This window comes from Candoia aspera, chromosome 6 (genome assembly GCF_035149785.1).
Source record: "Candoia aspera isolate rCanAsp1 chromosome 6, rCanAsp1.hap2, whole genome shotgun sequence".
NCBI lineage: Eukaryota > Metazoa > Chordata > Lepidosauria > Squamata > Boidae > Candoia > Candoia aspera.
In genome coordinates, this window is record NC_086158.1 from 88,612,786 (window position 1) to 88,627,002 (window position 14,217).

At 39.6% G+C, this 14,217-nt stretch overlaps 1 protein-coding gene across 2 annotated transcripts in view; it reads left to right on the forward strand.

Annotated features, from left to right (window-relative positions):
- Positions 1-2,023: 2,023 nt before the first annotated feature.
- Positions 2,024-14,217, forward strand: part of TM9SF3 (transmembrane 9 superfamily member 3) — a 74,966-nt gene continuing 62,772 nt past the window's right edge. The window contains exons 1-2 of one of the 2 annotated variants that reach the window (XM_063307620.1): positions 2,024-2,182; positions 6,755-6,950. In XM_063307620.1, the coding sequence (XP_063163690.1) occupies positions 2,039-2,182; positions 6,755-6,950 (340 nt within the window). In that variant the 5' untranslated portion in view covers positions 2,024-2,038. Of the gene's footprint in view, positions 2,183-2,263; positions 2,283-6,754; positions 6,951-14,217 lie in introns of those variants that run through there. The other variant, XM_063307621.1, reaches the window with a different exon arrangement.

The window sequence follows — 14,217 nt, forward strand, 5'->3', positions numbered from 1 at the left end:
TGAGTATGTTTGGTGTTTTGCTGAAAAAACATGTAGGATGTATTTAAAAATTACTGCTGAAATATGACAGATGGAACAAATTAAAAGTTGTATGACAAAATAGATGCAAAATCTGAGAGAAATAATTACAGTGGATCAATGGGAAAAGCTATGAAAAAATTAGTTAAATAGATAAATAAAAATAACATTTGAACTGAAATCAGAGTGTTAGTCTTCACTTACCGCAATAGGGACTGGCAACTCCATCGCTAAGTGATGCGGTTATAAAGTGAAATGTCATGTGACTTCACCCAACTTACAACACCAATACATCAGTTCCAGTTGCGGTCGTTAAGCGACTCATCGCCATGTGATCACCATCTGCAACCTTTAGTCAGCTTCCAACAAGCAAAGGCAATAGGGAAGCTGGCAGGAAGTCACAAATGGCAAGTGATGTTGCACTTAACAATGATGCAGCTTAGCAATGGAGTTGCCAGTCCCAATTACCATTGTTAAGTGAAGACTACCTACAGAAAGTAATTTTTATTTTTTTAACTATGCTTCTTTTAAACTAATAAATGTAGTAGCCTTTTTGTTTTATCTTGCTTCTATTTTCTTTGCATTTAAAAAATTAATTAAAACAAAACAAAAAATTGAGGTGAGATTTAAGTTTTCAAATATCTGAAGGATTGTCAGGTAGATTTATTCTTTATTGCCCTAGAAGCAATGGTTTAAAACGATAAGAAAGGAAGCTCAGGCTAGACATCAGGAAGAATTTCCTGACTCTATGAGCTCTCAACCAGTGGAACAGCTGCTGTGGCTAGTATTGGGTTCCTCTTTGATGGTGGTTTTCAAATGCTGGTCATCTGTCAGAGACCTGGAGGTACTCTAACGCAATGTTTCTCAATCTTGGCAACTTGCAGATGTGTGGACTTCAAATCCCAGAATTCTCCAGCCAGCATATCCACACATCTTCAAGTTGCCAAGATTGAGAAACATTGTTCTAATGTACCTTTCACTGGGCAGAGGGTTCAACTAGATAACCTCAAAGGTCCTTTCCAACTTTTTGATTCTATGCTAGAGGAGACTTGTAACTGCTAGTGAAATTTGAGCCTGTGCATGAATAATCCAAGTTGAGCAAAGGACAGTGGACATTGCCTCCATATTTATTCATGCTTAGTTTTGTTTCGTTTTGATACGTTCAGTTGTGACTGATTCTCGGAGACTGCCTGTTTTTGTTTTTGTTTTCCCAAAAGTGGTTTGCCACTTCCTGCTTCCTAGGGCTGAGAGAAAGCTGGCCAAGGTCACCCAGCTGGCTTTGTGCCTAAGGCGGGACTAGAACTCACAGGCTCCCGGTTTCTAGCCTGATGGTGCATTATCTGGCATTGCCCCCATATTTATTCATGCTACTTAGTTACACGTGTCCGTTTACATTTAAACAATATTGGCGCACTCTACGTCGTGTTTCTCTGGATTTGTTCATGATCTGCTAAGGCTTCTAATTCCCGCTCGTAGATTCCAGCCAGAAACTCAGTGCCAATATTTCCTATCCATCACATGGCTACAAACGACGGGGCTGGTACCATCCCTGGGGCGTCGCACGCTGGGAGAGAAGTCGAACAGCCCCAGGGGAAGGGTTCACTTTCGGCCATGCTCCCTGCTGGTTCCGTTTCTGCTGCTGCTTGCTGGGAGCGGCGGCGGCCGTCCAGGAACCGAGGCTTTGCGTATGGAAAAACGAACGGCCGGGTCCGGCCACAACGAGGGGGAATAGCTTACACAACACCCTTTAGACAATGGAAGGCGCGGCGGCGCGCGGGGTCGCGCTGACCAAGGCCAGGCTCGCCTTGGCTTCCGGAAGCCGCAGTCTCCCCCTCTCCGAGCGCGGCCTTAGGCAGCCAGGCGACAGAAGGGCTCCTCCGGCGGGAAGAGCGGCTGCTCCCTTCCCGCCGAGGGCGCGGCGCGGCCGAAGATCCCGCCCCACCAGCCTCTGCCTTCGAGTTCTGCGACTTCTGGGGGCTGTCAGTCGCCGTAAGTGGCGTCTTTTCCGGCGTGCGCTTGGATGACGTGGCGGGGACGGCGGAAGCGGCGCCTCCTTTCCTCGGTGGCGGCGGCTGCGGCGACGGGGATGGCGCCGGCCGGGTTCCTGTGGTGCGTGGTGGCCTTGTTGGTTTTGCCCTGCCGGGCCGACGAGCATGACCACACGGTGAGGGGCGCGGTGCGCCTGAAGCCACGGGGACAGACGGGCCTGCTCTTTCTCCCTCCCTCCCTCATCCTTCGGCGGCGGCTCCCCTGCCTGGGTGCGGGTGCGTCTTTGCGCGCGTTGCAGAGGCCAGAGCCCGAGCCAGCGCGGATCGACCCAGTCGGTCTGCGCGGGACGGGACGTGCGTGCGGGGAAGAGTTGTTCCGCGGGCCATTGAGAGCCGACGTCTCCTTTCCCGTAGAGAAGTAATGGGGAGGCGGTTGCGAGCGGCCTGTCCAGGTGTAGCTCTCCTCTAAATAGTGTGTCTCGCTGAATGCCGAAGAGCGACTCTCGAATAAGCCTGTCGAGAATGGCAGCCTTTGTTCGAGCAACACTGAGGTTACTGACCATTTCTTACTGTTGATGGTGACACCAGATTGTTAGAACTTGGAAAACAAAACCGCATTGGTTAAATATAAAAAGTCATCTGGCTGAAAAAATAATAATTCCCCCTTTGGAATTGATCTCCCCAAAAGCAGGCAGAAATATAAAGTACATTAGAATTCAGGATAAGTTCAGATAGTTAATTCTGAGAGACAGCAGCATGGCTCAAGATGTTTTGGCTTTCATCCTATCAAAAGAAGTTTTTTTTTCTTTAGTTCAACTGAACCATGTTAATGCTGGTAATTAAACAGTGGGCCCTGGATGTGTTTTGTGTGGCTTTGGACGCTGACCGATTATGCCCAGCCAAGTTACAGTTTGTATTGTGCATTGTGGGAACCCAACCATTATATCTTATTCTGTTGATCATGATAATCTGTTACTCACAAAAAAGACTATAATCTCAAGAAATTGCAGTACTTAAACCAGGGCTTCTCTGTTTGTCTCTTTAGTTTTTTCTAAATCCTTCTATACAGCCTGTTTTTAGAAAGATTAAGGTAGAAACTACATAAAAGAAAATACAAGCAATATAAAACATGAAATCCAAGCATTTAAAACAAAGTAATAACATAGTTTCTATAATCCAAAAGCAATTAGAAAAATAGCTTTTAAAAGTAGCACCTGAAAAGTTTGTTGAAAGCAGTAGGAATGTCAAATGGATAATAGTGATGAATAATACTGATGCCGAGCATAAGGTGATCATGTTTTGGTATCCCTCTGCCCTTAGATTATTGGCAGGTTCAGACATAACAGTAGGCTATAAAGCAGTGCTAAATGCTGTACTTTCTTAAAGGAGAGAGATTATTTTTGGAGTTGGGCAATGGTATTGACTGTGTAAGGTACAGAGGGATGAAGCTAATTTTAAGGAGTTATTTAATTTTAAGCAATTTTTGAAATTGGGTTGCTGTTTTAGACATATTAAGCCTTATCTGAAAACTTAACATATCCCTTAGTTTTCTGCTGGCAAACAGTGCAAATGTGCATCACTGATTAGAAGGATTTCCCAAAGATTTTAGTGGTGCAATCCAAGGATGCTCCAGGAGGCAACAGAAATAAAGGGCATTCCAGGAACTGCATGTGGGCTATGTATTACGCACTTCTGCCAACTATGCTTTACACAGTGGCTAGGTTTGCATTATGGCTTAGTGTGACCCTTGCCCTTGAAATGCTGCTCAAAAGCCATCCAGTGGTGAAACTAAGAAAGGCAATGTATAGTATAAAATCTTAATGGCTATTCCTTGAATGCTGGTGGTTAAAAAAATTCTATACCACACAGCGATTTCAATAAAAGTCACTACTGCTTTGAGAAGCTCTCAATATACATATAAAGATAGAGAAAGAAGGAATATGAGAAACCAGGGCAATGGGAAAATAAAGTGTGGAACATTCTTAGACGTATTTGGGCCTTAAAATTGCACAGGTATTCTTGAGAAGAGATTCAGGCATTAGAAGAAGGAAGGAGAGATGTGATAGAGTAATCTAGGCAAAAGTCAAAAGCATGTATACACAATATAGCACAAAGTACAGATATTTCGTTTCTAAAGGTGAAAAAAGAGTTCCTTGAAAGAAGATAATAGGAACCCAGTGTAAGAATGCGCAGTATCAAAATATGCATTTAAAAAGTTGTGATAGAAGTGGAAAAACTGTGAATTAGAGGAACTAGAGGGTTGTCTGAAAAGAGAACATTTCCCCCTAATATTGTACAGGGAAAAGCAACATACATTGCAGCAAAGGAGAATCTAAGAAATTCAAGACTACCAGGTTGGCTGGTGATGTGAATGATAGAGCAGTCTAAGAGTAGAAAGCTTAGAGACTGAAAAGTCAAAGCATCTAGCACTTGAGATGGAGAAATATCAAGCAAATAACTGAGATACATGTAAGTATGTGAAAGCCAAGGAATTGAATGAGATTGGAATGGCATTGTGTAAGCAGGAAGAAAAGGACAAAGCTGTTATGTAAATGATGGAAATATTGCTATCCTCTACTATACTTAACAATTTCAGATCTAAGTAGGACAGCAAATTAATGTTATAGAATGGCATGATTGGGTAGACCACAACAGTAATTATAAGTTGTTAATATTCTATGTGTGTGTTTTTGTGGATTCTATCTTGGCTATATGAATAGTTTTTCAGACCACTCTAAAATGGCCATGATTTTCTTTTTAATAACATTACTTTATTAGGCTAGAAAGTGGGAGACTGCGAGTTCTAGTCCTGCCTTGGGCACAAAGCCAGCTGGGGGACCTTGGGCCAGTCACTTTCTCTCAGCCCTAGGAAGCAGGCAATGGTAACCACTTCTGAAAAACCTTGCCAAGAAAACTGCAGGGACTAGTCCAGGCAGTCACCAGGAGTCAATAGCTGACTTAAAGGCACAAATAAATAAATAATTGTAGGGCTTACAACACAGAATTTGAGTGTTTTCCATCTCAGAATGGCAGAGAATTATTAGCAGTTTTCAGCGAACGTTGTCAGAGGTGGATTTGGTGCCCACAAAAAGAAGGTTCAGAGGCTGGGTACAGCCCTGACATCTTCATTGAGTAAGTTTCTGTGTAACTGTTAAGTGTAACTGTTAAGTGTATGTTATTGTTAAAGCAATAGCATTGGAGCGAGTTCTAGATTTGTGTCTTCCTTTTTGCCAATTTGTCAAAAAGTGAGAAGAAGATTGGGGGGGTTTCCAAGTTGCTGACTTGGAATTTTGGAAATTGCAATTCCAGGACATCAAGTAGGTTCTGAGTCCAGCATTAGCTGGTAACAAACTGACAGAGTACACACATCATGCTAAGCACTTTATGATTTTCTTAGTTTTAGCTTAGTAGTGTTTTATGTAAATCTTAATTGTCCTTTGTAAATAAAAAGGTAAAGTAAGCTCAGTTTTTGATCATGTCCACGTAGCTTTCTCGGCAGTAATAGAGAAACTGTCATTATCTTCTTCTGAGCCATTTATTCAGCTTTCCTGTTGTAGCCTACAGCCCTGGGATTTCCTGGTGATTTCTTTTACAAGTACTAATCAAGTCCAGCCCTGTGTAGTTTTTTGAGATTAGCCAAGATCATCTGGGTGCTGCCATCTAGCTGAGTGCTTTGTAAATGGCTTGTTACAGTATGCAGACACCAGCTAGTTTTAGTCCTAGCTAACTAATTATGCAACAAACAGAAAATGAATGCAAGAAAAAATGTTTCATTCATCCAGTCACTCACTAATCTTTTTTATAATGTATTGATGTATTTGGGCTGCCAAAGCTAGAATGGTAGCATCTCCAAAGGGACACAGATAGAACCTAACCTTTATGGGGACTGTTATACCTAAACAAAGGGTTATATACAGGTAGACCTCGCTGACTGACTGCCTCATGCAGCAACTGTTCAAAGTTATGGCAGTGCTGAAAAAATAACTTTGTGACCAAGGTGCACATTTACGACCTTCACAGCATCTCTCAATCACGTGTTCGCCATTACAGTTACTCAGTACACAGTGTCCTGTACCTGACTCATTTTTTTCTCCCCCCCCCCCTGCAGAGTGGAGAGATTGCCTAAACAAGCAACCTCCTTAGGCATTCTGTCCTGCACCTGTCTCTTCTTCCCCCCCCCCCCTGCAGAGCGGAGAGATTGGAGAAGAGAGTGGTGAGAGCACTAGACAAACACTAGACAGTTGGAGCACTAGACAGTTGGAGCTAGCGTATTCCTTTCAATGTATATTCACAATTGTGTGCCTGCTTACTCTCTTGTAATCCCTTCCTCTCCAAGGAATGTAAATACAAACATTAATTCTGTTCTTGCTAATTATCCCAGCACTGGGGTGAGCATTTCAAAGGGCGGGGAAGTAGGGGAAAAGGAAAGCTGAAGTAAAATCATAAGCACAATTGTGGTCACATGATTTTCCACTTAGTGACCGTGTCACTTAGCAACCAACTTGATGGTCCCAATTGTGGTTGCTAAATGAGGATTACCTATATCATTTTTCTTTTCCCTGTCAAAAATGCAGAAGGTAATCACACTGCTCTTTTTTAATGGCGTGATTTCTGGGGATGGCATGCAAACCAGGGGTTGCCTATCAATATTTTAAAGCATTTTTCTCATATTTCTCTGTGAAAATTTGTTCCATTCTAAGCAATGTGCCTATTGATAATTTTTATCTTTAAATATGGTTTCTTTTCAGTACCAAGATAAAGAAGAAGTTGTTTTATGGATGAATACTGTAGGACCGTATCACAATCGCCAGGAGACATACAAATACTTCTCTCTCCCTTTCTGTGGTGGATCTAAAAAAAGCATTGGTCACTACCATGAAACTCTTGGGGAAGCACTTCAAGGAGTTGAACTAGAGTTCAGCGGTTTGGATATTAAATTTAAAGGTAAAATAACTCTAAGTCACTATTGCTGGTATTTTAAAAATTACTGTAGTTGTCTGGTAGAAAGCCCTTTTTCCAAATAATTTAAATGTATTTATTTACTTTTATAAGATACTTGAAGAGTGAAAACAGAAAAAAATAGACAAAAAGGAAAATATATTAATGATTTCAAAATATAAAATGTAATAAAATGAATGAGAGAGCCAGTTTGGTGTGATGGTTAAGGCACCAGGCTAGAAACTGGGAGACCATGAGTTCTAGTCCTGCCTTAGGCATGAAGCCAGCTGGGTGACCTTGGGCCAGTCACTCTCTCTCAGCCTTAGGAAGAACTCAATGGCAACCCGCTTCTGAAAAACCTTGCCAGGAAAACTGCAGGGACTAGTCCAGGTAGTCGCCAGGAGTTAAAACTGACTTGAAGGCAGAAAAACAATAAAATATATAAAATATAAAATTAAATAAAGAATTTATAAATAATTCCTAAATTATTTATAGGAAAAAGAAAAGGCGTTCCACTATTATTCTAACAAGTCACACTAGATTGGAACAGATAATCATACAACAGTTTAGCGCAAGAACTAATATTAGCATCATATTAGAGATTGACAAAAGCAGCTAAAATAAATATTAACAGCCACCATAATAAGAGTTATCAAACATTTCTAACCTGAAGTGATCCATCCTTCACTTTATGGCAAATCAGACAAAAATGTAGTGTCTTAAAACCTTATGCTGAAAGAAACCTGAACTTTGGATATACCAGAAAGTTATGTGCGGAATTATAGTCCATAAACACTTTAAAAATTAAGTTTAAGTTATCAGTCTTATTTTTTAGATATGAAGTTATTTTTGACAATGCACATTCCCAAAGTGTTGTCTGCTATATTCTAATGAAGAAATTAAATATAATTTTCAGTGATAAGTATAGAGTATCCTAGTAGTAGTTATTTAGAAAGCCAACTCAGTATGCTTTGTAGAAATACGAGGTTTGCTGATACTTTGCAAAAAAACAGCTGGAAGAAAAGGAAAGTTGTTATTTAAAAATTGTTTATCCTATGATTGCAAAATTGCTTACAAAATTGTCTTACAAAATTGCTGAGCTTTGTGACAATCCCAGCAGATATGGAAGAATGATTGAAGCTGATTATTATAGGCCAATGAAAAAACATACCAGTTGCCTCTAAGTGTAATATTCACAGTAAACTTAATATTTACCTTGCATTGATATTCCCATTGTTGCATATTAGTTGTCCTGATCAAATTCTGCATCCACCTAACCATACAGTCTTTGACTTGTTCAGTTTCTGAATCATGTTTCAGTAACATATATAAACACAAACAAAGGTTCTGACTTTTGTGGTATAAGCATTTCAAATTCAGTAAAATCTCTAAGTTTCTGAATATTTCTGACTATTCTGAAGGTGTCATCTTTGTTTTATTAAAGGTTAAATCTTGCAGTGTATTATCTCTCCACTAATAATTTTTTTAGTATATTCATGAAAGTAAATATTTAATTTTGAAGTAAGAGGAGATGTTGTTGTTTATTCGTTCAGTCGCTTCCGACTCTTCTTGACTTCATGGACCAGCCCATGCCAGAGCTTCCTGTCGGTCGTCAACACCCCCAGCTCCCCCAGGGACGGGTCCATCACCTCTAGAATATCATCTATCCATCTTGCCCTTTGTTGGCCCCTCTTCCTTCTGCCTTCCACTCTCCTTAGCATCAGCATCTTCTCCAGGGTGTCCTGTCTTCTCATTATGTGGCCAAAGTATTTCAGTTTTGCCTTTAATATCATTCCCTCAAGTGAGCAGTCTGGCTTTGTTTCCTGGAGTATGGACTGGTTTGATCTTCTTGCAGTCCAAGGCACTCTCAGAATTTTCCTCCAACACCACAGTTCAGAAGCATCGATCTTCCTTCTCTCAGCCTTCCTTATGGTCCGGCTCTCGCAGCCATATGTTACTACAGGGAACACCATTGCTTTAACTATGCGGGCCTTTGTTGTCAGTGTGATGTCTCTGCTCTTAACTATTTTATCAAGATCTGTCATTGCTCTTCTCCCAAGGATTAAGCGTCTTTTGATTTCCTGACTGCAGTCAGCATCTGCAGTAATCTTTGCACCTAGAAATACAAAGTCTTTCACTGCTTCTACATTTTCTCCCTCTATTTGCCAGTTATCAATCAAGCTGGTTGCCATAATCTTGGTTTTTTTGAGGTTTCGCTGCAAGCCAGCTTTTGCACTTTCTTCTTTCACCTTCATCATGAGGCTCCTCAGTTCCTCTTCACTTTCAGCCATCAAAGTGGTATCATCTACATACCTGAGATTGTTAATGTTTCCTCCAGCGATTTGAACTCCAGCCTTGGATTCCTTAAGCCCAGCATGTCACATGAAGTGTTCTGCGTACAAGTTGAATAGGTAGGGTGAGAGTATACAGAACTGGGCTGCTTCTTCTTTTTTATTTGTGCATACTTTTAATAACCTATTTATAATTTAATTCTATATTTATCAGACCAGGATTATTTGTGCAGGCTTTCTGGAAGTCCTGCTCCTTCCATAGAAGTAATCCAACCACAAGAGGATATAGTCCAATCCGTAATCTTGGTCAGACAACCAGATTGATAATATAAATTAATATTTGGTACAGCCAGTGTATTTATTCTTTTGTATCATGTAGAATCCTGTATTTGATCCTTAGTCTATTATTTAGCCAAATGGTTATTCATAGACAAATGAATTCAACATATTTTCTTAAATGCTTGTTGGGATCATTTGGAATAAAAAATTAATCCTTGTTAAAAATACTAATTTTTACTGCCAGTATTCTTCCTAGCCAAGATGTTTAGCTTTTTCCATCTTAGAATATCAGCCATTATTATTATTTTTCCAGATTTGCAAATAATGATTTTTGAATAAATCTTTACTATTTCTAGCTAAGTAAATTCCCAAGTACTTGATCAGTTTGGTACTGTCCTAACAGTCAGGAACCATGCTGAGACAAGGAATAGGTCTCTAGTGCTTTATTACTGCTACATTAGACAGAAAACCCTAACAAACTGAAGAAGCGTGGGAAAAACCCAGACAGATAAACCCCAAAAGTTAAGGCGGGTCTGATCTGTGTCTCTTTGAATGGCTGCTTAACTCCTCAGTACTACGGGGCCCCCTCCTGCTCATCATCAGTACTCATGACAGGTACTGATATTAAACCCTATTGTTTTTTTCAAATACTGCTTTTCCTCTTCAGATAGATTCCATATAATCATCTGTGTCTTATTCTTATTAATCTGGTATCCTGATACTGTTGTATATGTTCCATTGTTGATTCTAAGGACTCTTTTAGTTGAGTAAGTGTAAGTAAACATCAACACCACATACTTTTAATTTATGCTCTTGATTTGCCAGTTTAATTCCTGAAATTTTACTCTTTTGTTGTATCTTTCTTACCAGTGTTTCTGAGGTCAGTAAAAACAGAGAAGAAACGAGACAATTTTATCTTGTGTCTTTCATAATAGCATATTTTTGTGAAATTAATCCATTCACAATTAATTTGGCTTATAAATTCTTGGAATCCATGAGAGAAAATTTGAACGGCAGTTCGTCTTTTTCAAGGTTGTGAATATGAAGGGCCATTCCAAATTATTGAAAGCGTTTTCCCCCATCAAGAAAAATTGTTGCCACTTTTTTACTTCTTTGGTTGACATTATCAGTGACACATATATATCTGATATTATTTCTCATATATTTCTTTTGGATGAGTCCAGTGTGATCAGGGTGAAGTATGCCAGCTAAAAGACTGTTTAACCGTTTTTGCAAAAATAGCTGTGAAAAGCTTATAGTCTACATTCAATAAAGAAGTAAACCCATAAAATTCTGGATGGGTTGGATCCGTTCTTATAAATCAAAGACCTAAAAGCCTCCTGCCACAAAGGAGGCAGTGCTTAACATTGTTGTATTCCATTCATGATCTGAGTTAATGTTTTGTCAAAAAAAATTGGATTTTTATATTGCAGAAAATCAGTCTGGTCCTGGGGATTTATTCTTCAGATTGCTTCGTTTGTTTCGTGTCCTGTAATTAGCTTGTTAAGTAATTCCTTTGCTAGTCTATAAATTTCATAATCTGTATTAGGTAAAGGTAAAGGTTTCCCTTGATGTAAAGTCCAGTCGAGTCCGACTCTAGGGGGCGGTGCTCATCTCCATTTCTAAGCCTTGGAGCCGGCGTTGTCCATAGGACACTTCTGGGTCATGTGGCCAGCATGACGACACGGAACGCCGTTACCTTCCCGCCGAAGCGGTACCTATTGATCTACTCACATTTGCATGTTTTCGAACTGCTAGGTAAGCAGGAGCTGGGATTAACAACGGGAGCTCACCCCGCCACGTGGTTTCGAACCGCCGACCTTCCGATCGACAGCTCAGCGGTTTAACCCGCAGTGCCACCGCGTCCCTCACAATCGTATCTGTTTTCCATACAGTTAAGAATAGTGTTTTAACAAACTGATTTATCATCTCATCAGAAATTGAAACATACTTCTTACTGTCCCAAATAATTTTAACTTAAATAGGGAGGGTTGTCTTAGATTTGCTCAGACTATGCTAATAGGAGATAATGGGTTTTTCTGTCTACTGTTCATAGAAATATACCTTTGTAGAGTTGGAAGGGATTTCAGAGGTCACGTCCAACTCCTAATGCAGAAACAGTTAAAGCAGTTCTGATAGATTGGATATCCAGCTTCTGTTTGAAGATCTTGAGTGAAGGTGAACATGCCACTTTCTGAGACATATTCCATATAGTTAGATACCTAACCTGAATCTACTTCTCTGTAATTTCAGCCTATTGCTTCTGGTCCTGTTCTCTAGGGTGACAGAAAATAAATAAGTCCACTCCCCCCTCTATATGACAGCATAAAGATTGTTATCTTATCTGTCCTTAGGGTTAAGGTTAGGGTTTGACTTCAGGAATTTGAATAGTAACACAGTGATTTATTGTTAATCATAATAATTATTAGTATTATTCCGGGCATATGCATACAGGTAGTTCTCAACTTACAACCATTCATTTAGTGATCGTTTGAAGTTATGACTGAGCTGAAAAAAGTGACTGGTGTCTGGTCCTCGCAGTTACAGCTATCTCAGCGTCCCTGCGGTCACGTGATCAAAATTCAGGCGCTAGGCAACCAGCTCGCACATATGACAGTTGCAGCGTTCCAGGGTCACATGATCGCTATTTGCAACCTTCCCAGCCAGCTTCCGACAAGCAAAGTCAGTGGGGGAACCTGGATTCACTTAACGACCATGGTGATTCACTTAATGACCACAGCAAAAATGGTCGTAAAATTGGGTGTGACTCACTTAACAACCGTCTCTCTCAGCAGTGGAAGTTCCAGTCCCAATTGTCATAAGTCAAGGACTACCTGTACTTATAATAATAATGGGTTCAGGAACAGGCTGTACAGTATTCAATTGTGTTTGAATTCTTCCTCATTTACTTCATAATAGCAAAAACATGTTAACCTTTAGGTTGGTCACTTCTGACTAAAATTTGCTATTAACATTTGAAGCCAGGATTGAACCAAATGTAGTTAGTGCAAACTGTAATTAAATTTGTTTAGAAACTTATGTAGGAGGAAGAATGTAATTTGAAAAAAGGAATATATGGCACTTCTGCAGAAGACTCAGATACATTCAAAAATATATTCCCTGCTCACCAGAGGAATTGGCAGAATTTTTTATTTTTTTCTTTAATAAATGTAATGTAAAGTACGCTTGCAGCATCACACTGCCAATTGGTTTAATTATAGTTTATTGAATAAATTGCATTTAGCTACACTTATTCTATATGCTCAACCAAACAAATAATATTTTAGCCCATCACAGTGTAGGCACATGGGAAACCTCTGCATTAGCGTTTTATATTCTTACTCCTACTGCTATTCAGTAATGGCCTTTTTAATTATTGAGAAGTCAGTACTTGACTTACTTGATTTGTTTTCCCTAGGAACCTAGTACTGTATCTGATTTTATGTCCAATGCTCCAATCCATTAATGAATGGTCCTATTAGACTTCTCAGCAGTTTTTGATATCAATCATGGTATCCTTCTGGACCACTGAAGGGGTTGGGAGTGGGAGTCACTATCTTAGAGTGGTTCTGTTCCTTCCTTAGCAGGTAATTCTAGTCAGTTTTGATTGGGAGAGATGGTCAACTCTGTGATCCCTCATGAGATGCCCCAAGGGCCACTCCTCTCCCCCTCCCCCCGGTTGTTTAACATCTACATGAAGCCCCAGTAGAGATTGTCCATTGGTTCAGGATGTTGTATCATCAGTATGCTGATGATAGCCAGCTATACATCACAACCTTGGACCATAGTGATAATGTAGTCTGAATGTCTAGAAGCTTCAGGAGCCTGGATGAGATGGAAGACTGAAACTGAACCCAAGCATACCATAGCTATTGTTTATCCTTTGAGATTCTTTTTACTTACTCTCAGTGAGGTGACAGCATCCCTAAGGGAGCATATCTATGACTTTGGAGTCATCCTAGGCTCATAGCTACTGCTAAATGGGCAGGTGAAACTATGGCTATGTGGGCTTTTGCTCATCTTTTAGCTGGTATGTCAACTGCAGTCTTTTATTTGGTTTTGTTATGATTTGCCTAATTCTTATCACTATTGTTATATTTTATATTGTAACTATGATTAATTATTGGTTGTTTTATTTATATTTAACATAGGCATTTTTAACATTATGTTTCTCTTGATTGTTTTGTAAACTGCCATGAGTCTGTATTCATTTGGTGGCACAGAAATGGAGAATGAATGAATCTAACACATACTTCAAAAGGGGTTGTATGCATGTTGTATGCATATTTATATTTTTTATGAAGAATTTTGCTTTTATTGTATTTTAATCTGTAGGTATTTTAATTTTATTGTAAATGCCCAGAGTTGCTGTTAGTGAGATTGGTGGTGATGAAATATGAAATATAAATAAATAAATGTGTGTCACCTGGAATACAGTATTTCCCAGTAGAAGAAGAGAAGGATGTTGGGACCTTAGTATGAAATGTTGCTGCAGTTGTAGTACAAGTGTTAGTGCCCCAGGTTGGTGTCATTAGGTTTTCTTCTCAAGAATCATTTTAATCTTATTAATATTGTTGACTAATACAGCATTTGAGTAAGTTTGCTTTAAAAGAGTTTTAACAAATATTTATATGAAAAATTACAAAAATTCAGTTTAAATAACATTTAAAACAACATTATGTAAAAGGAATCAAGTTAGAAAT